This window comes from Diabrotica virgifera, chromosome 9 (assembly GCF_917563875.1).
Source record: "Diabrotica virgifera virgifera chromosome 9, PGI_DIABVI_V3a".
Classification (NCBI taxonomy): domain Eukaryota; kingdom Metazoa; phylum Arthropoda; class Insecta; order Coleoptera; family Chrysomelidae; genus Diabrotica; species Diabrotica virgifera.
This window is the reverse complement of record NC_065451.1, coordinates 156,277,882-156,305,836: the sequence shown is the minus strand read 5'-3', so window position 1 is coordinate 156,305,836 and position 27,955 is coordinate 156,277,882. Positions and strand designations below refer to the sequence as shown.

General features: G+C 33.2%; 1 protein-coding gene across 3 annotated transcripts in view; it reads right to left on the bottom strand.

Moving 5' to 3' along the window:
* Positions 1–27,955, bottom strand: part of LOC126891733 (circadian locomoter output cycles protein kaput) — a 248,755-nt gene that overhangs the window by 35,109 nt on the left and 185,691 nt on the right. For all 3 annotated transcript variants that reach the window (XM_050661008.1, XM_050661009.1, XM_050661011.1), the window contains exon 8: positions 18,939–19,143. In XM_050661008.1, the coding sequence (XP_050516965.1) occupies positions 18,939–19,143 (205 nt within the window). The remainder of the gene's footprint in view (positions 1–18,938; positions 19,144–27,955) is intronic.

The following is a 27,955-nucleotide window of genomic DNA, read 5'->3' as shown; positions in this document are numbered from 1 at the left end:
TAAAAGTTAGATTTTTTGTTAAATCTATAGCGGAATATTTTGATAAGTTTTATTGATCTCATGAACATCGTAAAAGATAGCAGAAATCGTGCAACTTTAAACATTTTATATTTATTTAACAGTTTTATAATAAAAACTGATTTAATTTGCGCGAAAATACAAAAATTGGATAAGCACGAAAGCTACCCTCTTCACCATTAAAATGCATTTTGATTTTTGTCGATACTACACTTTGAAGAGATATCGACGTTTTACCGTCGAGTTGATATAAAAATAGTACTTATTTAAAAAAATGATTAAATGCTTAACTGACATTCTTAATCGCCGTTCACTTCAAGCGTTGTTTTTGAGAGAACGGTTCATTATCACAAAAAAAGCTAATATACATTTTTGTTCAAAATTATCTCAGCTACATTTCTTGATTGTTATATTTTTTCTACGGCTTACAGATTAAATTTATGTTTTCCATTTTCCCCTTAATAGTGGAGATTTACGGGGAAGACCGGGGGTAGGAGTAGGAATGAAATACTTTTTACATCTGTTTGGGTACCAAGATTGATATCCTCAGCAAAATTCAACTTGCTCGTAAGTATGGTTTTTAGAGGTTCGGTGGCATTTTAGTCTTTGACGAACTGGACCATAAACGAAGGACGTAAAAAATATAACACGAAAGAAGAAGTACATATTGTAAATAGCCTAGTAAATAACCATTTTGGAGTGTAATTTTTAGGGTTAATTATAAATTGAATGAAAATTTGGATTTAGGTTCTACTCACCCTCAACTTCAAAGTTGAACTTGTGCAGTTGGTTGCTTTTACTTGGGGGGTGACAGTCCCCCTTCTCGGGGATGAAAAAATGCGCGGTTAAAATAAGTCCGGAAATGCATAAATCGACTATGTAATTATAAGCAATAACTTTGCTTTTGCTGAGTCTATAATCTTCACAAATAAATAACTTTTTTCGTTTTTTATGTGCTACATGTTTATTAAGATTTTTTTTTGATTAAACACTTAGTTTTTGAGATATTTGCGAAAAACCGCCTGAGAATGTGTTTTTTTGTCAAAAAATAAACATTTTCAATCGCAAAAAACTTGTATTGGTATTGACTTATTTAAAAAAAAACTCTATAGAACGAAAGTTACTTAGAATTAGCCAATTTAATCACTTCCGGACTTATTTTAAACCAGCGTTTTTCACCCCCGAGAAAGGGTGACTTTCACCCCCCAAGTAAAAGCAGCCAACGGCACAAGTTCAACTGTAAAGTTCGTACATTCTTATAATGCAGGAAACATTTTTTTACCATAACCATAACACTTACATTTTGAATAATTACATATAGTTATTTACAAAACGTTTAATGCATTTCAATTTCAACTACCTGATAGAAAATCATTACATAAATTAAACCTTTATCGTGTAGCATTAATACATTCGTGTATAATAATTATGCAAACAATTTAAATGCATAATATATTGTGTATGTTGACAGTTGTTTCCAACTGGACTGACTTTGTGTTGAAATTAAAATAATATATTTCTATAAACTCGTTTTTAACAAATTCTATATTAGTGAATTAGAAAACCCAACGTCATTACAAAGTTATTTTGACACAGTATCAGACTAAACTTATTTTTTTTTAGTTTTATTTACATCAATGAAAAACAAAGGAAATATATTAAAACGTGGGAAGCAATTATCATCATCCATCCAATTTACGTCCATTGCTGGACATAGGTCTTCCCCAATTGTTTCCACGCTTCACAGTTTTGTGCTGATTGTTGCCAGTTTTTACTAATAGTCTGGGCTGATTATCGGAGAATAGGCCATTTTTGAGAAAAGTTATTTACCATCAATTTTATTGCTGGAATCGAGTCTTATTATTGTATATATTAATAATATAGATATGCAAAGTTTGCAGATAGTGTGCTACTTTTTTTATAAACAAAATGGCGCCCGAAAATCGTGTTTTTTCAATTTTTGCTCTATAACTCTAAAGATTTTAACTTTAGACCAAAAACACCCAAATAAAAATTCACCGCAATTAAATTCTGCATAGACACGTGTTTTTTCCGATTTACTTTGACGAAAACTTTCCCCGGAAAAAGCGGGTTTTTACAACAAAATCTTTAATTTTCAACTAAACTTTTAGATAAGTAGTTGTTAATCAATAATTAAATAACTTGGTAAGGTAAAAGCCCCTTCCGTATATATTATCATTCCAGAAGTCGATGGAAATTGAATGAACAGTTTAGCAACAATTGAAATGTTAATTAAAAATTTACGGTTGCTATAATAACGACACTAATTATGATGCATAAGAATAATTATGATTTTTTCATAAAAAGATACTGTACCTATCTAATGTGCTTTACAGAATTGAAATTGGACTATGTAAGCGGCCTCAGGAATATTTTAAAATTATAATCAATTTTTTGGCTTATAAACAAATAGAATATCTCGGGAAATATTAAACTAAATTAAATTATGAAAACGGTATTGGAAAGATAGTGGCAGGATGCTTCTTTTAAAAGAAAAAACGTTTATTTATGACGAGTGGTTCCTGAGATAGAACCGGTCAAAGTTGACCGAAATTTACGGCAAAGATATAAACAATAGGATCATAATTTTCAAACCATCGCCTTTTTGTTTTTGTTCTCTTTCTCCACACCAATTTTCATATTTTTAAAATCCTCATAACATATATTATTATAATAGAAACTATCGATATTACGTGTGAAAATTGCCAAAAATAGCAAAATTCCAATCAAAAATTAGGTTGGAGAAAATGTAACCCTCAAAGTTCAAAATCGGTATACGTTAACAAAATGCATTTTCTCGGATTCCCATGGAGCAATTTCGTTCATTCTTTCTTTGTTCCCAAGTAACTCGAGTAGAGCCATCGAACTAACGCATTATTAAATGTCAAACTTGCTTTTGTTTTGTTATAATAAATTAATTTATTTATTATAACACAATATTTTAATTTAGTAATCAAGTATATTCAAATGGGAAATAAGCCACAATTTTACCTAAAAATGATTTTATTAACGTTTCGACGCCCAAGTCGGGTGTCGTTGTCAAAATACAACATAATACTAAATAAACAAAAATGTTGTTGCTTAGTAAAAAAAATCTTCTAATAATTTATTTAATCTGACTCATTTATATCGGCGTCGAAACGTTAATAAAATCATTTTTAGGTAAAATTGTGGCTTATTTCACATTTGAATATACTTGATTATAAAAATGCCACAAGAAAATAGCTTCAGAACAATATTTTAATTTGTTTAAATAAAAATTGTTTAAATAATTATACAGCTTTCAAATGAGAATATTTATGTTTTTAACTTTAAAAGGTATACTTGTAGTAAGTTTATTTAAAAAAAGCCTACAACTGGAAAAAATATGTAATTTTCTGTTCTTATAAATAAATTAATCTATTATAACAAAACAAAAGCAAGTGTGACATTTAATAATGCGTTAGTTCGATGACTATACTCAACTTATTAGGGAACAAAAAAAGAATGAAGGAAATTGCTCCATGGGAAGTCGAGAAAATGCATTTTGTTAACGTATACCGATTTTGAACTTTGAGGGTTACATTTTCTCCAACTTAATTTTTGATTGGAATTTTGATATTTTTGGCAATTTTCACACGTATTATCGATAGTTTTTATTATAATAATATATGTTATGAGGATTTTAAAGATATGAAAGTTGGTGTGGAGAAAGAGGACAAAAATAAAAAGGTGATGGTTTACAAATTATGATCCTATTGTTTATATCTTTGCCGTAAATTCTGGTCAACTTTGACCGGTTTTATCTCAGGAACCGCTCATCATAATTAAACGTTTTTTATTTTAATAGAAGCGTCCTGCCCCTGTCTTTCGAATACCGTTTTCACAATTTAATTTAGTTTAATATTTCCCGAGATATTCTATTTGTTTATAAACCAAAAAATTGTTTATAATTTTAAAATATTCCTGAGGCTGCTTAAATAGTCCAATTTCAATTCTGTAAAGTACATTAGATAGGTATAGTGTATTTTTATGAAAAAATCATAGTTATTCTTATGCGTAATAATTATTGTCGTTATTATAGCGAGCGTAAATTTTTAATTAACATTTAAATTGTTGCTAAACTGTTCATTCAATTTCCATAGACTTCTGGAATCGTAATATATACGGAAAGGGCTTTTACGTTACCAAGTTATTTAATTATTGACTAACAACTACTTATCTAAACGTTTAGTTGAAAATTAAAGATTTTGTTTTAAAATCCTGCTTTTTCCGGGGAAAGTTTTCGTCGAAGAAATCGGAAAAAACACGTTTCTATGCAGAATTTAATTGCGGTGAATTTTTATTTGGGTGTTTTTGGTCTAAAGTTAAAATCTTTGGAGTTATAGAGCAAAAATTGAAAAAACACGATTTTCGGGCGCCATTTTGTTTATAAAAAAAGTAGCACACTATCTGCGGACTTTGCATATCTATATTATTAATACATACAATAATAAGATTCGATTCCAGCAATAAAATTGCTGGTAAATAACTTTTCCTTGTATTTTGCTAATTAGCCCAGATTATAATCCGCCTGATACCATCTTTCCATCGTGTAGGCGGCCTTCCTCTACTGCGTTTATCTTCTCTTGGTCTCCATTCCATTAGTTTTAGTGTCCATCTTAAGTCCTTTAGCCTGGCGACGTGTCCTGTCCAGTTCCATTTGAGCTTCGTGATACATTCTATAACATCTGTAATACAGGTTCCTTGTCTGAGATCTTCATTCCTTATTTTATCCCGTAAGGTTACGCCCAGCATGGATCTTTTCATACGCCTTTGGGCAACCATCATTTTCGACGCTGTTGCCTTGGCTAGATAAACCGGGAGGTATTAACAGAGCTTCAACCACGATTTTCTAAGTCCTGCCCTTTGCAATACTGAAAGGTTAGAAAAAATACTTACAATTTATGGAAAAATCCACGGGTTTCCTGTGACATTTTCCTGTGAAAATTAGATTTTTCATGAGGAAAAAAATGGAGAGTTGCGATGAATTTCTGAGTCCTGCCATATCCATAGAATGACACAGGATACTATCAGTTTTATGAAGAAAATTTTTTGGGCAGGAGGGTTGCAAAAGGACTAAGGGAGTATATAGATATACAAACTTGTAATGAAATTAACGAAATTTTCATAATTTTCTGAGTCCTGCCAACTTAATCAATTAAACATAATTATTTGAAAATGATCGAAAAAAATGTTGGCATTACGTCTCCTAATGTTTAACTGCACTTGTCCACTTTAAAATTCTGTGGAAAATTTTCACCCTGGTTCCGTGATTTTCTGAGTCATAAAATAAATTTTATTATAAAATAAATAATTTAAGTAGACATTATTTAAAATGGCAGGATGTTTAGTTACACCTTTTTTCCTATACATAGTTAAAAATATGTAAGAAAATTCGTGGAAAGTTACACGATTTTCTGAGTCATGCCATTTTGCACTTATCTCAATAATGTTAATATAAAGCTCTTTACAAAGAGGCAGGATGGTTGTGTAGTTATTTCGTATATAAAAATAAAATTTTGTCTGTAAAATTATTGCTGGTTGTTATACAAACATATTCATATCACCACAATTATCTGAGTCATGGCGCGTCAAGTATGCTTAAAAACTTAAAACCGTTTACAAAGTGGCAGGATAATCGCAAAGATATTTAATACATAAAAATTAATTTTTATATCGTTAAAACAATCGTACGGTATTAAATATTATTTTCCTGAGTAGTGTCTCGGATTTTTACACATCTTTTAAATCTACTACCAAACTGTAAGATCTTTATTTTAAGCGATTAGATCATATTTGTATCTAAGTAAACGTAATAAAAGTAATAGGAAGAAAATCAATAATTTTACAATTAATTGGTTATAGTAGGGATTGTACCTATTATACAGGGTGTCCAGAAACTCTTCTAACAAACGAAGCCCGGAGATTCCTCAGATAATTTTAAGAAAATTTAACTCAATTCACCTAGTCCGAAAATGCTTCCTAAGGAAGCTAAAGCTCTTTAAAGATGGCGTATTGTAATTAGTTTTTTTTTAAAATAGCTCCAGAACACTTCTATTTAGAATAACGAAAATTGGTACACCTATTTATCTTTCAGAGATAAATCGATTCATCAATTGTCAATTTTTAGTACCGGTCATAGGCGCCCGTTTAGGGTATCTTAGGCGTTATGCGATATTTTATCGCATAACTTTTCTGTGTTTAACTTTTAAGCATTTTTGACACTAGATTATTAAACTATGGGGTATTCTTGTACTAAAAGGTACTCTTACATAAGTCGGTAGGATACGCTAGGTTCTAGAAAAATCGATTTGAAAAATTTTGCGGATTTTAATTTGAAAAAAAAAAATAAAAAAACTATTTAGAAAAACGAAAACTGGTACGTTTATTTCTCTTCCAGAGATGAATCGATTTTATCAATTGTGAATTTCTAGTATCGGTCATAGGCGTCCGTCTTGGGTAGATCAACGAAATCTCATAACTTGCTTTAATTATTAAGCATTTTTGACAGTAGAGTATTAAATTATGAGGTATTCTAGTACTAAAAGTTACTCTTGGCTTAAGTCGATAAATACACCGTTTTTTTTTATTTTTTTTATTCAAAGTTTTCTTAAATTCAAAATACGAAAAATTTTAAAATTGATTTTTCTAGAAAACGGTGCATCCTACCGACTTAAAGCAAGAGTAACTTTTAGTACTAGAATACCTCACAATTTAATAATATAGTGTCGAAAATGCTTAAAAGTTAAAGACAAAAAAGTTATGCGATAAAATAAGCATTGTCCTACCCAAAACGGACTCTTATGACCGGTACTCAGGAGCGTCATTTGAAATTTTGGTAGGGGAGGGGGCAAGAATTATATATACAATACATTTATATGCAAACATAATACAAAATTGATCTATTTTTTGTAAATTTCAGTCATTTTCTGGGTCAGTGGGGGGGCAAATGCCCCTCTGCCGGTACTAGAGATTCGCAATTGATGGAATCGATTTATCTCTAGAAGATAAAAATGCGGACCAGTTTTTGTATATCGAAATGGAAGCGTTCTGGAGATACAAAAAAAAAACTAATTACAAGGCGCCATCTTCAAAGAGATCTAGCTCCATTAGGAAACATTTTTGGATTAGGTGAATTGTGTTAAATTGTCTTAAAATGATCTTAGCAATCTTAAAATTATACACAGGGTGTTCCATTTAAAAAAACATAAGTTTGTGTCGCCCTGTCAATATGGATAGCCCTGTATATTAGAAAATATTTTTAAATTATGATCCTATCTTTGCCCCACGTTTTACCTAAATAACTTTTTTTCGTATCTCTTATGACAAACGAGTAATTGGACTTTGTCACACTAACGCCCCACCCTGTATACGAAATAACTATAAAACCATCCTGCCTCTTTGTAAATAGACTTATATTAAGATTCTTGAAACATATGCAAAATGGCATGACTCAGAACATCGTGGAATTTTTCACGAATTTTCTTACAAATCTAGGCCTCCTGCCGTCTTACTAGAACCGTTTAACCTTCCTGCCGAGTACCGAAAAAGTATTGATTGCATTTGAGTATTCAAACATTTTAAAGGCAGGACTCAGAAAATCACGGAATCAGGGTGAAAATTTTCCGCAGAATTTTCCAAGCGACAAGTATACTTAAACATTAGGAAACGTCATGCCAATATTTTTTTTGATCATTTTGAAATAAATATGTTTAATTTATTTAGTTGGCAGGACCCAGGAAATCATGAAAATTTTATTATTTTCCTTACATGTTTGTATACATATATACTCCGTTAGCCCGTTTGCAACCCTCCTGCCCAAAAAATTTTCTTTATAAAATTGATAGTATCCTGTCATTCTACGGATATGGCAGGACTCAGAAATTCATCGCAAAACCCTATTTTTATTTCTTGGGAAAATCTAGTTTTCACAGGAAAATGCCACAGGAAAGTGGATGTTTCCACATATTGTAAGTACTTCGTCTACCCTTCCAGTATTGCAAAAGGCAGGACTGAGAAAATCGTGGCTGAACTTCTGTATAATATCTCCCGGTCTAAGGGTCAGTGTCTCTGCTCCATATGTCATTACCGGTTGCACATATTTATCAAACACTAACTTGTCTTTTTAAACTAATCGGTATACTGCTCCTATTAGATATGTCTCTCAGCGCTCCGTAAGCTGCCCAAGCAAGAGTTACGCTTGTTTCACATTATAAAAATTTTGACCGTGAGATGGTTAAAATCTACATAGTGGCTCGAGCAATAATATGAAGTCTTTCTCCCTTCGCCGCTTGAAACAGAAGGAAGAAAGATTCCATATGATTGCTCGAGCCACTATGTGGATTTTAACCATCGCACGGTCAAAATTTTTATAATGTGAAACAAGCGTTAATCTTTTTATTTTCTCCTATCTTCGTTTACACCATCCTTCCATCTGAGTTTTGGCCTACCCCTATTTCTACTTCCCACAAGTTGTGACATAAGGATTCTTCTAGGAGGGTTGTTCTGCTGTGATCTTGCTAGATGTCCTGCCCATCTTGGTCTTCCTACTCTTATAAGAGATAGTACGTCTTTACCACCAAATTTTTGTTTATATCTGTGGTATACCTTGTAGTTGTACCTCCTCCTCCAAACACCATTTTCACAGATACCACCGAATATTTCTCTCAGGATCCTTCGGTCAAATATAAGCAGAAGGTTTTCATCTGTCTTGGAGATGGTTCATGTCTCTGATCCATATGTCAACACTGGTTGTATAAGGTTTTCGTATATGGTTATTTTTGTTGTTTGGCTTAAGTTTCTGCTTCTCATATGTCTACTCAGTCCAAAATAGCATTTGTTTGCTAGGATTATCCTTCGCTTAATTTCTTCCGCCATGACGTTCTCCTTGGTGATCAGGGAACTTAAGTATGTGAATTTGTCCACCACTTTAAAGGTAGAGTTATCAACCGTGAATTGGTGACCGATGTTTCTGGCTCTATTGTTGAGTGTTGATGTCATCATCTTAGTTTTATCCTCGTTTACTTGCAGACCCATATTTTTTGAGGCATTTGAGAAGGTGGTATACATTTCTTCTAGCTTGCGTGTTGTGCGGGCAACTAGGTCCACGTCATCTGCATATGCCAAAATTTGGGATGATTTATTAAAAATATTTCCTCTCTTGTCTATTCGGCCATCTCTGACTGCCTTTTCCAAAGCTATGTTGAAGAGGAGACACGCCAGCGCATCTTCCTGTCGCAGCCCAACATGAATACAAACATAAAAATGGAAATTTTCACCAAGGTAAAAAGCAAATTTGAGGTATTGAGGAATACCTGCCAATATCGTCGTTGATGTGACGAAAAACCTTTTTTAGGGTCACCTCCTGTTTTTATATGATATTTTTTTACTTGTCTTTTAGTAAATAAATAATGAATTTACAACAAAACAGGTCAAAAAATATCATATGAAAACAGGAGGTGCCTCTAAAAAATGTTTTATTTTCTCTACCTCATATTATATAATACGTTTTTAGTTTGTGAAAACTGTCATTATAGAGATAGCAGTGCGTGAATAACAATGTATTTTAAATGGGATTTACTTTTTCGCACACTTTCAATGGGTTTTTTGGCAAACTTTCATATAATCAAATATCCTTAACTTTCGCGGTTTTTATGGTGATGACATGTGAGCAATAAATTACAACAAAAGTTTTGACAGTTTTGTGGTTTGAAAGAAGTTGGAATTTTTAAATGTCCAAGTTCTGAAAATTGTAGAATAGCAATGTATTCCAGTGACGAAGAGTTGCAGGTTTTTTTGTTTATCGTAGATAAAATATTGTAAGAAACTGTGCGTGAAGTTCTTTTAATAGAGCAGGAGCAGGGCGAGTGCTATACATCGCGTGCGTGCGCAAAAAGCATACTTCACAAACTGTTCCATAAATAACCATTATCTACTCTATGCCATATTATGTATAAGTTTTTAATTTGTGAAAACTGTCATTATAGATAGCAGTGCGTGAAGGGTTTAAAGTGTGCGTGAAGTAACAATGTATTTTAAATGGGATTTACTCTTTCGCACTGTTTTTGACGCACTTTCATATACCTAATAAAAAAATATCCTTAACTTTCTTGTTGTCATGGTGATGATATAATGAGCAATAAATTACAACAAAAATTTTGACTGTTTTGTGGTTTGAAAAAATTATAATTTTTAAATGTCAAAGTTCTAAAAATTGTAGAATAGAAATGAACTCCAGTGACGGAGAGTTACAGTGTTTTATTTGTTTATCGTAGATAAAATATTGTATGAAACTGTGCGTGGAGTACTTTTTGCGAACTGACGCGATGTATAGCACTCGCTACGTTGTCGCTCGTGCTCTAAAAGTCGCGTGCGTTCGCAAAAAGCATACTTCACGAACTGTTTCATAAATAACTATTTTGTTTAACCCATTAAACTAATGTTACAGTACAGCAGATAGGAGGTATTGTCACATCACCGATCATATAGCTATAATATTAATTTTTATGTTACTAAATGATTTTTCCATTCGGATTTTGGCCAATATAAATTTTTTTTTTTTAATTAACGTGTCTCAGCAACGCAGGCCATTGACACGGTTACAAAAGTAAGGTTTACAGTGTGTTTAAATTACAAGAATTAAGAAAATAAAGAATTTAAATTAAGAAATTACAATATCAGAAAAATGATAAAAAACAACATTTATATGGCGTAGTATAACCGAGAGTCTTTGAGAAACATTATCACATTATTAAAGTTACTATTATCACTAAGAATGGCGATTTGGTCTTCATCCAGTTTATGTTGTCTTCGGGTGTTCGTGTATAGCTGGCACTCAACTAGTATGTGTTTGACGGTGACACGAGTGTTGCAGGTATGACACAAAGGAGGATTTCCCTGGCTCATCAGGTAACCATGTGTAAGACGGCAATGTCCAATTCTTAGTCTTCTCATGACAACTTTGTCCTTTCTACAAAGTGCTGGTATTTTTAAGGCAGGTATTCTAGGTTGAATGCTATGGAGTTTTGAGTTTGTTCTATTCCAGAGGTTTTGCCAGACTCTCAAGCACATTTGGTTTACTGTATGTTGTAAATCTACACTAAGTTGTATACTCTCCATTGGAATGTCAGAACGGGATGCCTCCTTGGCCGCTTGGTCGGCGTTTTCGTTTCCTCTAATACCCACGTGCGATGGAGTCCAAATTATAATGCTAACCGATACGTTCTTATCTAACAATAGGTGGCATGCATTGTGGATATTTTGAATTAGTGGGTTTCGGGAGTAAAAGTCCTTGATGGATAGTATGGAAGATAGCGAATCAGTGCAGATTGCGAGGTTTTTGCTTTTGTTGGTTGGACAACTAAGTGCTTTCATGACAGCATATAGTTCGGCTGTGAATATTCTACAGTAATATGGAAGACGGTAGGTAGCTATAACTTCGTTGGTGGTAGTCACAGACGAACCAACTTGATCTTCGAGTTTAGAAGCATCTGTGTAGATGATTGAGTCATACTGTTTGGTGTGGATGAGTTCAAGGAAGGATGACTTTAGGGCGGAACTAGGGGTTTCTTTTTTGTTATAATGTGTTGATAGACTGGTGTTTATAGTGGGCAATGTTATTGTCCATGGTGGAATGTTAGAATATGAGATTGGAGTAGTAGTTCGTAAGTCTATATTATCTACTAGTTTTTTAAGCATTTGAGAAGCTGGTATTACTGTTCTGGATTTGTTTACTATCGTTGGTTTGGTAGAGTTGATTAATCCATTGACTGGATTATTTGGATTAGCTGATGCTTTGACAAAGTATGACAAAAGAAGTCGCTGACGGCGAATATGAGTAGGTGGTTCGTTAGCTTCGATTTGAATACTTTCAATGGGACTAGATCTAAACGCACCAAGACATATTCGAAGAGCGGTGTTTTGGATGATATTGAGGCAATTTAGTTGTGAATTGGGAGCTGACATGTATAATGTACTTCCATAGTCCATTTTTGAACGAATTAAAGATCGGTAAATTCTCAGCAACATATCTTCATCTGTTCCCCACTGATGATGCGCTAGTGATTTTAAGATGTTTATTCTTTTAAGACAGGTACCTTTTAATTCTTGAATATGATATCTCCAAGATAACTTTTTATCAAAGATTACACCTAAAAATTTTTGTTGATGAACTACTTGTAGTGGGGTGCCATTTAAAGTTAAATTAATTAAGTTGGGATTATGTTTTTTACTAAAATGAACTATTTTAGATTTTTTTGATGAGAATTTAAATCCTGTTCCTTTTGACCAACTGTGGATATCATTTAAAGCAGTTTGAATTAAGGCGCAAGTCGATGATGTCGTTTTGCCTTGAGAGAAAATTACTAGATCATCTGCGTAAATTGTATATTTGACTGAGGGTCGAATCAGTGTACCAATATTATTTATACTCATCAAGAATAGAGTAGTACTTAGAACCGATCCTTGTGGTATACCATTTTCAGTAAGATGTATTGCCGAGAATTTTCCGTTGGTAGAGACTCTGAAGATTCTATTAGACAAAAAGTTCTCGAGAAAGTTATATACATTACCATATAATTTCATTTTTTGAAGAGTTTCTAGAACTACCGATTTCTGAACTGTATCAAATGCGCTCTCTATGTCGAGAGATACAGCAATTAAATCTCTGTTGCTGGCGAAAGCATGTGCAATTTCATTTTGTAAGATAATTAGGTTGTCTAGTGTACAACGATTTTTCCTAAAACCTGATTGGGCTTTGTCAAAAAAACATTGCTTTTCAAGATACCAGATAAGTCGAAAATTTAGCATCTTTTCTAAGAGTTTGCACAGTGTGCATGTCAAAGAGATTGGTCTGAAAGAGTTTACTGTGTTATACAGTGAGTCAGATTTCTTGACTGGAATAACAAGCGATTGTTGCCAAAGAGAAGGAAATTCTTGGCTTGTCCATATAATGTTATATAGCTCAAGTAGTTTCGATTGTGTACTTGGATGTAGATTTTTAACGAAAATTGAGGGGATCATGTCGGGTCCTGCTGCCGAATTTTTTAAAGTGGAAATGGCAAATTCGAGTTCTGACAAAGAAAAAGGAAGATTTATACACTCTATATGACTGGAATTAGTTGCGTAAGTTTTTTTGGATGTTTGTTGTTCTAAGGATATATTTTTACCTTTCGTTTTGTTGCTAAAATATTCAGCAATTATTTCTGAAATTTCCTGGTCATCGGTAATAACTTTATTTTCTTGGATGAGTGCAGGAATTTTATATGATGTGTTGTGTCCTTTCATTTGTCTGATTTTATTCCACACTTGAGAGGGGTTTGTGTTAGAGTTAATAGAGCTAACGTATTTTTTCCACGAATCCTTCTTGCTTTCCTTGAGGGTACGTTTCGATAAGGCTCTCATTTTTTTGAAATGTATAAGATCTGTTTCATTGCGTGTTCGTCGATATTTATTTAAAGCTTTTTTACATTCTCTTACAGCAGTTTGGCATGTATTATTCCACCATGGAACAGCTCTTTTTCTTGTGAAATTTGTATTGTATGTGCCAATGCATTGTTCAGCTGAAGAGAGTAAACAATTAGTAAAAACATCTACGTTTTTGTTTACATCATATTCAAACAAGATCTGATCGGTTTTTTCCCTAACAGTTTCGCTAAAAATATTCCAGTTCGCTTTTGAAATTTTCCATTTAATCTTAGTTTGAATGGGTTGAGAAGTATTATTAAAGATGATGATTGGGTAGTGGTTACTATTGTAAAGGTCGTCCAATGTGTACCAGGAGAGGAGAGGAGCAGAACCAGGGTCACAAATACTTAGATCAATAGATGATGTGCTACCAGATTGGACATGAAAATATGTGCTGCTACCTGTATTTAGAACATTTATATTTAAATCATTTATCACCTTTTCAATTAGTTTGCCACGCGCAGATGTATATTTGGACCCCCACATAGGACTATGGGAGTTAAAGTCACCAACTAGAATAAATGGTGTTGGAAGCTGTTTAATTAAATTTGTGATTTCAGTTGGAGATAGTTTGTAATTTGGAGGGATGTATAAGTTGCATATTACGATTTTTTGTGGACACCAAGCGGTTATTGCTGTAGCTTCGAGATCGGTGTCTAGATGGAATTGTTGATGGTAAACATCAGATGAAACGAATATTGATGTACCGCCACTTGCTCGTAGGTGCGAAGTTCTGATAAAATGGTAGCCGATGTAGTTTTTTAGAAAAGGTGTATGAGAATGGGTAAAGTTTGTTTCTTGGAGACAGAAAAACTCTGGGAAGAATTCAGAGGTGAGATGTTGAAGGTGTTCTAAGCGTGGATAAAATCCATCGCAGTTCCACTGGATTAGAGTGAATGGTAAAGTAAAATGAAAGATATTATTTATTTTTGTGACTGTTGGGAGGTAAGAGAAGTATCGGAGAATGACTCGTCATCACTATGATCTGTTTGTAAAAGACACGGTATTGTTGATGTATCATTATTTTCTGCAGATTTATCATTGCATTGTTGTTTGATTTTTTTTATTAATCGTGTGAGTCTATTTTTTATTGTTCTTTCAGAAAGGTGTTTATACATAGAATGTAAATTGGTAAGAAGTGTGTTGATGTCGTTTGTAAACTCTAGGGCTTCATGGTAGGGGTCATTGCTACCTTTAGTATTTTCTAAAAATGCAAAAAGTTCGTTTAGAGAGAGGATATTTTGTGGATTTTTGTTGTAGTATTCAGTTATGTCCAATCTAGTGATATCGGTGATAATAGTATCATCCGTTTTTCGCCTCTTCTTCTTGGATTTCTTATTACTTTTTAATTCATTGGGAATATCAGGAGGTTGCATTTCGGAGGTGTCAGCTAACGGAGATGTAGGAAGATTAGATTCGTCATTAAGTGAGTCCGAAGGTGGTCTTTTTAGGCCTGTTGCTGGAATTTGAGATGACTGGTCGCTTTTATTCATGCTCGTGCTAGATTCAATGTTAATGGGTGGGTCTTGGGTCTCTGTCTGTGTAGGAATGATGGAAGATGAAGGTCTTTTTTGGACTGTTGCTTGAATTTGAGATGACTGGTCGCTTTCATTTATGTTTGTGCTAGGTTCAATGTTAGAAGTTGGGGCTTGGGTCTCTGACTGTGCAGGAATACTGGAAGATGGGGGATTGTTGCAATTATTTGCAATGTGTCCGGTTAACTTGCAGAGGAAACATTGCATTATATCTGTAGAAAGGAATATTCTATGTTCGGTGCCATCGTATGGAATAAGTAATGATGTCTGTAGTTCGTAGTTTTCAGAAGGGGAATTTATATAAACTTGGCGCCTGAAACTTAATACGTGGCTGTATTCATCTCCAGGGATACCTGCTTTGAGAAACGATATGGGGGATGCTAGGTGTAAACCAAGGCTTTTTATAGTGTTTTCAACAATTTCATGAGGAATAACAGGTGGAATATTCGAAATTAAAATTCTTTTGGTTGGAGATATAAGCCTTCGAATGTTGAGAGAAAATGTGTTGATTTGAATTAATGGGTGAGAATTTATCAATTTTTCAACTAGTTCGGAGTTAGATAAGTAAATACATACCCTATTATTAGATATTCTAGATGCGAAGCAAATATTCTTGGCTCCAATGATACTACCAATTGCGTGAACGTAGTCATAAAGTTTTAAACTGTTTTCGGCATGAAGAACTACTGCCTGATTTTTTCTCGGAAACGATGGCCTCGGGACGGCTTTTAATGCAGCAGTGTACGATAAGTTATTGTTGGTGGTTGAGTTGGTGTTGTTTGCAGTTTGGTTTGTTGACATTGTTGGTTTTGAGCTGTCCTCGTAGTCAAAGACAGCTTCTTCAGTTTGGTTTGCCATAATTCTTGCGAGTCAGGAGGTTGCACCTTATTATTCAACTTATTATGCACCATAGTGGTGCAAGTTGCGAAAGTACACGTTGATACACTCTACACTTGTATACACTGCACTTTGTTTTTGTTCGGAACTAGTTTAAAAACGTAAAACAAGTTTACAAACTATTTATAAACACGGTAATTTACGAGAACAGCAAAAACGATGTTCCTCGCTCAGGTACTCGTGTCGAACTCTCGCCAATATAAATTAAATACAGAAATAATATAATTTCAGCCAAAATCCTTCAATAGCTTAAAAGCAGGAGTCTATTTGACTAGTCAGATAAATTTGTGTAATGTTGTAAACATTGTATAAATTTCTAGACGAATAAATTCTATCTATCTATCTATCTATCTATCTATCTACAAGGTGATTGATTAGTAGGGTAAAGCTCAATAGCTCCGCTATAGTAATAGATAGCAATAAAAGTTAATAACAAAAATTTTAGCCACCTTTGAGCTTCATATTACAAAATTAGTTAGAATGTTACAGGGTGTTCGATAACACAGTGGCAGACCAAACTTATGTTTTTTAAATAGAACACCTTATATTTTATTTTAAATTTTTTGTTAACTTCTCCATCACAAAAATATAAAGGTTTGTTATGTTATACAGGGTATTTACAAAGTTATAACCAATTTTATCTGAAAATAATAACAAGTTCAACTCCCTGTATAAATAAAAATAAGCAAAACAACAATGGTTTATTAATGCCATATTTTTTAACGTATTGTCAAAATTTTCAAGAATGGTCGATATTGCTAACTTTCTTTATATAAAATACAGGGTGAGTCAAAACGCAAGTACATTATTTTCTCAGTAATTTTAAATGGAACACCCTTTATTTTATATCACTATTGAAAAGTACCATTACCGTACTTTAATTTTTAGATAACATTCCCTATGTCTAAATTTATTAGTTTTCGAGATATTTTTATTTTTCAATGGACCAGTAGCGTGGCCACTCAAATCACCAGAATTTAATAAACTGGACTGATTTTTTTGGGGTTGCGTTAATAATGAAGTTTATAAAATACCTCCAACAACAAGGGATGAGATGAAAAATAGAATACAAAGTGTATTTCGATGTGTTAATTTACAAATGCTCCTTAGAGTAAGTAGCTCACTCAATGATAGTTTTTAGGCGTACATAAATGTGTTAGGAGATAATTTTGAACACCTTATGTAATTAAATATTAAGAATATTTTGTTAAAAGTAGCTTCTAATTTTTTCAAACATGTTTTTTTGCAAAATGTATTACTGATAAATTATGTTTCGTTCTTTATTTGTTACATTGTTACATTTACATACAAAAGTAGTGTTTAATTGCCTTCACAAAATATTGTATTTTGTGTTTGTGTGTTTTTTTGTAAAATTTATTACTAATTTTCTTTGTTTATTTGTTGCATTTACATAAAAAGATAGTTTTTAATTGTTTCAAAAATGTTGAATGTAGTGGTTGTGTTTTTGTTTGTAAAATGTATTACTAATAAATTATTTTTATTTCTTTATTTGCTACAGTGTTTCATTGATTACCGGATTGATAATCGGTAATCTTCAATTGTCAATTCAGTCATGGCTTACTTAAAATTTGGACATAGGGAATGTTATATAAAAATTAAAGTACGTTAATGTTACTTTTCAATAATGATATAAAATACAGGGTGTTCCATTTAACATTACTGAGAAAATAATGTACTTGCGTTTTGACTCACCCTGTATTTGAAATAAAGAAAAATAGCAATATCAATAATTCTTAAAAATTTTGACAATCAATAAAAAATATGGCATTAATAAACTATTGCTGTTATGCTTATTTTTATTTATACAGGGAGTTGAACTTGTTACGATTTTCATACAAAATTGATTATAACTTTGTAAATACCCTGTATAACATTACAAACCTTTATATTTTTGTGATGGAGAAATTAACAGGATTTCTAATATAAAATAAAATATAGGGTGTTCCATTTAAAAAAACATAAGCTAGGTCTGCCACTGTGCTATCGAACATTCTAACTAATTTTGTAATGTGAAGCTCAAAGGTGGCTAAAATTTTTGTTATTAACTTTTATTGCTATCTATTACTATAGCGGATCAAGTGAGCCCTACTAATCAATCACCCTGTACACAATTAAAAAAAAATAATGAATAACCATTTTCAATTTCGTTGCAAAACGAAAATACAGCCGAACCATATTCTAGTCCAATCAGAGGGTGCAGCAAGCACCTCTACCGGTTTCGAAACTTATTAGTCTCTCATCAGGAGGCACATATGCTGCTCTCCCTGATCCAACCAAAACAAACTCCAGCGTGCAGTCCCGGATTGCAACGAACGAAATGGCATAGATGCCCTAGCGGCAACTGCTACAACAAGACTAAGTTTTCACTCTAATGGCATACAAAACAACATAATGCTATTCTACACCCCACCAGAATGAAAACAATGGGAACCTTCTCTGGTTACACCTACGAGGCTTCTACAATTTGCAAGCCATACGGATGCTGAGACTAAGGAAGATGAGGGAATTCTACAATTTAAAATTCACGTCCCATCTGCTCAGCGCGGTAAAGTTCCAACTAGAATGGTTCCCTTCGTTCTCCAATCAGAGTAAATGTAAATCAAAAATGAATAACCATTTTTAATTTCGTTGCAAAACGAAAATACAGCCGAACCATATTCTAGTCCAATCAGAGAGTGCGGCAAGCACCTCTACCGGTTTCGAAACTTATTAGTCTCTCATCAGGAGGCACATCTCCCTGATCCAACCAAAACAAACTCCACCGTGCAGTCCCGGATTGCAACGAACGAAATGGCATAGATGCCCTAGCGGCAACTGCTAGCAAAAGACTAAGTTTTCATTCTAATGGCATATAAAACAACAGAATGCTATTCTACACCCCACCAGAATGAAAACAATGGGAACCTTCTCTGGTTACACCTTCGAGGCTTCTACAATATGCAACATAAAAAAAATAGTTACCTTACTACTCTATGGGTGCATACAATAAATTCTGGTTTTGAGTTCCACTGATGGTAGGTGATGTAGAACCGTGTTTGCAGCCAAATCCATTGCTGGCTCTTCGTTAAGAACCTGTAGTAGCACGAAGTACCTTCTCCCTTTTGCATAAGAGATTCGTGACACAATACCACCTTTTCCAAGTCGTCCACGTGGTAGTAGTCATAACCTTGAAACAGAAAATAACTTATATAAAAGTATGTATAACAATTTTGTTTGTTTGTTGATCTAAAAAAGGCCTACGATAGCATCCCCCAAAATAAGTTATGGAACACTCTAAGACAAACGAACATCAACTCAAATCTCATAACAGCAGTGGAAAAACTATATGATAACGCCAACGCCAAAGTTAAAATAGGAACGAATGTTTCTAAAGGTTTCGTAGTAGACAAAGGACTGAAGCAGGGATGCTGCCTATCGCCGGCACTTTTCAAAATATATCTGGAACAAGCAATGAAACTTTGGAAGCGAAAGTGCAGCGGCATGGGTATACAATTAAATAATAACAACCTGTACACTCTATGTTTTGCTGATGATCAAATTGTGATTGCTAACGAATATGACGACCTGGAATACATGACTGGAAAATTAATCGAAGAATACAAAAAATGGGGATTAGAAGTTAACATAGATAAAACAATGTACATGAACATCGGTGGCAACGAGCATAATCTAGTTTTAAACGACGGACAACACATTAAGTACAAAAATAAATAATCTTATTTAGGAGTAGAAATCACGGACGACGGCAAATCAGATCAGGCTATAAAAAAACGAAACATTCAAGGTAAAAGGGCCATATAGCAACTAAATAGTATTATTTGGGATCAACATATTATCCAAAAAAAAAATAAACATCGAATATACAACACTATTATAAAGAGCATAGTAATGTATGGAAGTGACGTGTGGCAGTTAAAGACAACTACTGAAAGAACACTACAAGCCACGGAGATGGATTACTGGAGACGTGCCGCAGGAAAATCAAAACTCGAAAGAATCAATAAATATACGAGAGATTATGGGAGTCACACATACGATTGTCGAAGATATAAGAGTACAACAATTAAAGTGGTATGGACATGTGCAGAGAATGCCAGAACACCGTCTGCCCAAACAGATTCTAGATTAGTCAAAACATGGAAAAATAAGAAGAGGCCGACCCAGAAAGAGCTGGAGAGAAGGAATAGACAGAGAGATCCGAGAGAGAGGTTTAGACGAAAACCTTTGGGAAGATAGGGATGCATGGAGATTGGGCATCGGAAGACGTCGGAGGACGTTTTAAACCGATTATATATATATATATATATATATATATATATATATATATATATATATATATATATATCAAATAGATGAAATAGAGAATGTGGAAAAATCCCCTTACGAACAATTCACACATCCACCATTTCGGGCTGGGAAAAATTTTTCGAATAGAATCAAAGATCCAAACACCAGTTCTTACAAATGTGTTTCGCCCTCTTCAACCTCTGTGGGCTCGTCGGTAAAGACAAGAGGTTGAATATCTTTAGACACATTCTAATCAAAAAACAACATTCGAGACCTAGACATAGAAGGTGCGTAAGTCTACGGCAAATCCGACAATGACAGTCTCAAGTTTTAATTCCCTAATTACTTAAAGTAAGTAAAATATATGTTTAAAAACATAAGATGTAGATCTTTGAAACACATAGATTTTGGATTTGCCGTAGACTTACGCACCTTCTATGTCTAGGTCTCGAATGTTGTTTTTTGATTAGAATGTGTCTAAAGATATTCAACCTCTTGTCTTTACCGACGAGCCCAGAGAGGTTGAAGAGGGCGAAACACATTTGTAAGAACTGGTGTTTGGATCTTTGATTCTATTCGAAAAATTTTTCCCAGCCCGAAATGGTGGATGTGTGAATTGTTCGTAAGGGGATTTTTCCACATTCTCTATTTCATCTATTTGATTTCGTACGAGTGGTCGTTAAACCAATAACCTTGGATCTTTGGTTCACTGAGTGTGTTTCAAAGATCTACATCTTATGTTTTTAAATATATATATATATATATATATATATATATATATATATATATATACAAAAGAGTGTTTCTTTGATATCCTGGCCAAACTTCTGACTGCAACCCTAATAAACCACTTGTTTGTTGATATTGACAGTCACTAATATCCAGTATTTCTTATATATATATATATATATATATATATATATATATATATATATATATATATATATATATATATATATATATATATATAATTATATATATATATGAATAACAATTTTATTTTCCATTCAGAAATACTGCATTTTTATATGTAATGAACAAAAAACGTGTAAACGCAGTAAAAACAGAATTAAATGAATGAAATAAAATGAATGAAAACACGCTGCAAAAGAACCTTAAACTGCAATCTTTATCAAAACTACTTTTTTGTGGCGTGTTTTATTTCAAATGTAACAAATATTATTGAAAAATATTTCAAAACGAAACTCTAATATTATTATCAATCATAATAAATAGTACATTGTTTACCGGGTAGGAAAAGCTTAACATTCCTGGACAACTGTGAAGATTGCTAAGTCGAGGCGCAAGCCGAGACTTAGCAACACAGAGTCCAGGAATGTGGCTTTTCCTACGAGGTAAACATACTATTTTTCCGCAAATCGTTTAAAATTCGACAGATATTGATTGATTTAAAAAAAACGCGATAATTTTATTCCCAAATAAATGGTGCTTTGAAATTCCTAATAAAATTACTTGGGTTACTATGGAAACGTATTGAGGTTGAATTGTCAAACTTGACGCTTATAAATTTAATTGCTGGTGTTCTCGAAAGTAAAATGATAAGTGATGATGAAATTTCCATTCCTGGGACTCCTCCAGAGCTGGTTGAGACAGTGAATACTGCTTCATTAGAATTATTGCCAAAGAAATCAAGAGAAAAGTACGAAAATGCATACAGACGTTTTATGGATTATCGCATGAGTAAAAATACGAGTTCTTTCTCAGAAAATGTTGTAATGGCATACTTCCTAGACCTTTGTTTAAAGATGAAATCTTTAACATTATGGGCCAATTATTCAATGCTGAAGTCAACCCTTGCACTTAAACACAATGTAGATATATCTACATACTCAAAACTTCGTTCTTTATTGAAACGGCAAGCTCAAGGTTATAGGGCAAAGAAATCTAAGATTTTAACGAAGGAAGAAATTGAAAAATTTATCCAGGAAGCTCCAGATAAAGAAAATTTAATGATTAAGGTAATTTACAAGGTTTTAATAGCAATGTGTTTTCTATCATTTATGTAGAACACTAACAACTGTACGGAAATATCATTTCCTTACAGTAAGGAAATGACATTTCCCTACAGTAAGGAAGTCCTGACTTTTTCTTCAAGAAATTTTGGCAGGAATGTCAAAATTTCCTGGCGATTTGCGGAAATAGTACATTGTTTACCGGGTAGGAAAAGCTTAACATTCCTGGACGACTGTGAAGATTGCTAAGTCGAGGCACAAGCCGAGACTTAGCAACACAGAGTCCAGGAATGTGGCTTTTCCTACGAGGTAAACATACTATTTTTCCGCAAATCGTTTAAAATTCGACAGATATTGATTGATTTAAAAAAAAACGCGATAATTTTATTCCCAAATAAATGGTGCTTTGAAATTCCTAATAAAATTACTTGGGTTACTATGGAAACGTATTGAGGTTGAATTGTCAAACTTGACGCTTATAAATTTAATTGCTGGTGTTCTCGAAAGTAAAATGATAAGTGATGATGAAATTTCCATTCCTGGGACTCCTCCAGAGCTGGTTGAGGCAGTGAATACTGCTTCATTAGAATTATTGCCAAAGAAATCAAGAGAAAAGTACGAAAATGCATACAGACGTTTTATGGATTATCGCATGAGTAAAAATACGAGTTCTTTCTCAGAAAATGTTGTAATGGCATACTTCCTAGACCTTTGTTTAAAGATGAAATCTTCAACATTATGGGCCAATTATTCAATGCTGAAGTCAACCCTTGCACTTAAACACAATGTAGATATATCTACATACTCAAAACTTCGTTCTTTATTGAAACGGCAAGCTCAAGGTTATAGGGCAAAGAAATCTAAGATTCTAACGAAGGAAGAAATTGAAAAATTTATCCAGGAAGCTCCAGATAAAGAAAATTTAATGATTAAGGTAATTTACAAGGTTTTAATAGCAATGTGTTTTCTATCATTTATGTAGAACACTAACAACTGTACGGAAATATCATTTCCTTACAGTAAGGAAATGACATTTCCTTACAGTAAGGAAGTCCTGACTTTTTCTTTAAGAAATTTTGACAGGAATGTCAAAATTTCCTGGCGATTTGCGGAAAAATACATTTTTGCTCCACGTAATATTCATATACAGAGTGAGTTTTATGTATGGAAACACTCAATTATCTCAAAAACCGCTTACACGATTTTTATAGGTTTTGGTAGGTATGGGTTTTCTAATGTGGCCGATATTATAGTGCTAATTACATTGTTGTCATATTTTCCGTTTTTCTGGAAATCTAATGAACTTTCTTATTTCAAATGGAACACCCTGTATATTTTTTGTGTTTTGAAGTCCCTAAGAAATACTAATAATTTTTCATATCATATTACCTATACCTAAATACCATAATTTCGGAGTTATTGCTACATTTATTAAAAAAAAAAAATTTAAACAAATTATAAAAATCAATTTTTTTGATCCGGGTAAACACTATTTTAGGTTGTTTGGATCATGGGGAACAAAAAAGATCTTTTATAATTTTTCTCTTAAATTAACCGTTTCCGAGTTATAAACAATTTAAAACTGAAAAAAATCGAATAATGACGATTTTCAAGGTTCAAGAACATAAATAAATAATTTTATTTTTGAAACTTCGAAGTACCCAAATTCAACCTCAAGCCTTATTTTATCAGATACCGATAAGTAATTTAAGATTGTTTCATGTTAAAACATTGTTATTTTAAATGTTAATGCAGCCCGATCGCCCGTCCTCTTATATGCACTTCATTATAAATTAAAAATCGATGTTTTAGAATAAAAAGAGACAAAAAATCTTATGGCAAGCTATCAGAAGAAGAGTTGGGCTTGAATTTAGGTGCTTTATAATTTTAAAAATTATATTTTTTACTTATGTTTTAGAACCTTAAAAATCGTCAATATTCGATTTTTTTCAGTTTTAAATTGTTGATTACTCAAAAACGAGTAACTTTAGAGAAAAATTACAAAAGACCTTTTTTGTTCCCAATGATCTAAAGAACCTAAAATAATATCCACCTGGGCCAAGAAAATTGATTTTTATAATTTGTTTAAATTAAAAAAAAATTAAAATAAATGTAGCAATAACTCCGAAATTATGGCATTTAGGTATAGGGAATATAACATGAAAAATAATCAGCATTTCTTAAGGACTTCAAAACGCAAAAAATATATAGGGTGTTCCATTTAAAATAAGAAAGTTCATTAGATTTGCAGAAAAACAGAAGATCTGACAGCAATGTAATTAGCACTATAATATCGAATGCATTAGAAAACCCCTACCTACCAAAATCTGTAAAAAATCGTGCTAGCCGTTTTCGAGATAATTGAGTGTTTCCATACATAAAACTCACTCTGTATTTATCTGGAATGTATCATTTGTATCTGGAATGTAGCTGTTAGCCACTCATTTCTATCGCGCTTATCGGTTTTTTAGTCTGGTAGGTAACAGTTTTCCAAAGTTTTTTTATAAATTAAATCAATGAAAAAGAGGTAACGGCAGTTTTGTTTTAATTTGATTCAGAGTTGGACCACCATCTCCAGATAGCTATTTCTGCATCCCATGCGTCCTCGGTGGAGCTATGCAGTCACAACCCTGAAACAGACTTCAACAACCCTGCCTATTTAAGGCGAACCATCGCGATGCAATGATTCCACCTTTTGAGACGCAATCTAGCGACATCTCTCGCAATACGAGGAAAACAACGAAAAGCCCCAGATACAAAGTTTACTACTTTTTAAACAATTAGAATAATTGAAATTAAAAATATAATAAACAATATTTTAAATCTAAGACTTTTTGCTAATAAACTGCTTTCTGGCTGCATCCTGTATCTCAGGTTTTTACAATATATAAACACAGAGACGACGAAAATAGGAGAAAGCAAATAGAGGACATTTTGGCCACGCATTTACCTTCCCTTCGTCAAGGAAAAGGACCGAAAGAGAGTTTATAATACTCAATTCTGAGTAAAGATGAAAAAGAGATAACGGCAGTTTTGTTTTAATTTGATTCAGAGTTGGACCACCATCTCCAGATAGCTATTTCTGCATCCCATGCGTCCTCGGTGGAGCTATGCAGTCACAACCCTGAAACAAACATCAACAACCCTGCCTATTTAAGGCGAACCATCGCGATGCAATGATTCCACCTTTTTTTTGAGACGCAATCTAGCGACACCTCTCGCAATAAGAGGAAAACAACGAAAAGCCCCAGATACAAAGTTTACTACTTTTTAAACAATTAGAATAATTGAAATTAAAAATATAATAAACAACATTTTAAATCTAAGACTTTTCGCTAATAAACTGCTTTCTGATTGCGACTGTTTTGCGAGATTTGCGTATCAAAAGGTGGAATCATTGCATCGCGATGGTTCGCCTTAAATAGGCAGGTTTGTTGATGTTTGTTTCAGGGTTGTGACTGCATAGCTCCACCGAGGACGCATGGGATGCAGAAATAGCTATCTGGAGATGGTGGTCCAACTCTGAATCAAATTAAAACAAAACTGCCGTTATCTCTTTTTCATCTTTACTCAGAATTGAGTATTATAAACTGTCTTTCGGTCCTTTTCCTTGACGAAGGGAAGGTAAGTGCGTGGCCAAAGTGTCCTCTATTTGTTTTCTCCTATTTTCGTCGTCTCTGTGTTTAAATCAATGAACTTGAATGCAATATTTCTCGATACCATGTTAAGAGCAATAAACCATTAAGCAATTATTGCTGAACTGGTCTAGCTAGTGGTTACGACGCTAAACTTGTGATTGGGCAATCTGAGTTCATTTTCCAGCCATCCCAATTATTATATTGTATTTCAATCTGATATTTTGTTCTTATTGTCCATCGAATGTACACTAGATTTTTTTCTATTCGGAATAGATTAGTTTTTTAGTTGTACGCTGCTCAATAGACAATTAAATCGAAACGTTTTAGATGTCGTTCGATTGGCCTTCGTAAGTATTTTTTAACGAAAACATTCTATTGGCAATTATTATGTACTGTTTTTTAAAGTTATTATTTGTTTTTTGTATTTTGATCAAAAATAGTACGAAACCTATAAAGAGTCTGGCCGGTTAAGATAGTAAAAAGTACCCACAGCGATATTCCAAAAATAAAAATACCATCTTGTTCTACGTCAAAAATTATTCTGCCAAAAAAATTTTTAGACCCTTAACCCCATATATAATCTCAAAAAATATCATAGATAATCTCAAAAAAATGGATTTTTGGTTTTTTTGGAGATATCTTCGGTTTGAATCATCGTACAAACTTCTTCTTTCTTTCATTTTGAAGAGTATTTTCGGTTTGAATCATCGTACAAACTTCTTCTTTCTTTCATTTTGAAGAGTATTTTCGGTTTGAATCACCGTACAAACTTCTTCTTTCTTTCATTTTGAAGAGTATTTTATTGCCTATAACTTAATATTTTTTTCCAAAATTTTTGGCGCCAACTTGCTTTTGAAATTTTTAAATTTTTAAATTCGTCATTAAAATGACGAAAAAAAAATATATGTATTATTTATTGGGTATCAAATTATCTCCATGATTATTTTTCAGATAGGTATTTATAGGTGAAGAATCAAGGACAAAATAATGAAAAATAATTTATTCGGTATTTTTTTAACCATTTTGACTCCTGATTCACTTTTGAAATCATTCTTTTCCTTATTTTCCTTCAAGTATTACCAAAAAAAAATTCAAATTTTTTACGCCTTTAAAATTTTTACACAGGTTGTTTCTAAATAACTATGACAAACTTTAAGGTGTAGTTCTACATAAAAAAATAATGCCAGATTGCTTAATAAATATGTCTGCAATGCTTCATAATTGTCTGCAAATGCTTGGTTTTCGAAATAGGGGGTGTTAATTTTTTTTACAAACCGAAGATTTATTTATTAAAAATGAATAACCAATAGTTATTTATTAATTTATTACTCTAAAACTGGTTGAGATATACAAATTAAAGGACTCCGCACAAACCTTATGGAAAATAGGTCCCAGTGGATTTCGTTCATACTTTGGGAAAATACTCTGCGAAGCATCATGATAAAAAGTTCTCATGGGCACAACTCAATCGTATGAAGGATTTTCAAGATATAGAGGCCCAAACTCGGAAAATTATAAGATTAACGGGGTATTCCAATTCCGTGAGTTACTGGTTATTTGGCAACATGTAGAAGTTTGGATCAAGGAAAAGTACTAGTAATCTAGGATTTTTTCCTGGCTATCCAATGCCGACCTTTACTTTGACCTTGACCTTCAACGGACGTCATCTTCTAGAGTTTCGATGGTTTTCGGCATTTAATTGATGCAAATGAATTACTGGAGGGTTTTTGAGGTCGCTATACACGAATATGCCACCAGAAGAACCGACTCCCGGAGCACCTGATTTCCAAGGTCAATGAAAGAGGCTCCTGGAGTTTCGAGGGTCTTTGGTACTACATTAATACAAATGGATTAGTTATAGGTTTTTGGGGTTGCTGAACACGAATACGTGATCAGCACAGACACAGGAGCACCTGGTGCCTAAGACAGGTTATCTTCTGGAGTTTCGGAGGAATCAAATGGATTACTCTTAGGTTTTTGGGGTTGCTGAACATGCATACACTATCAGATCCGACCCACGAATCACATTGTGCCTACGGCACAATGTGATCACGTATTCGTGTTCAGCAACCCCAAAAAC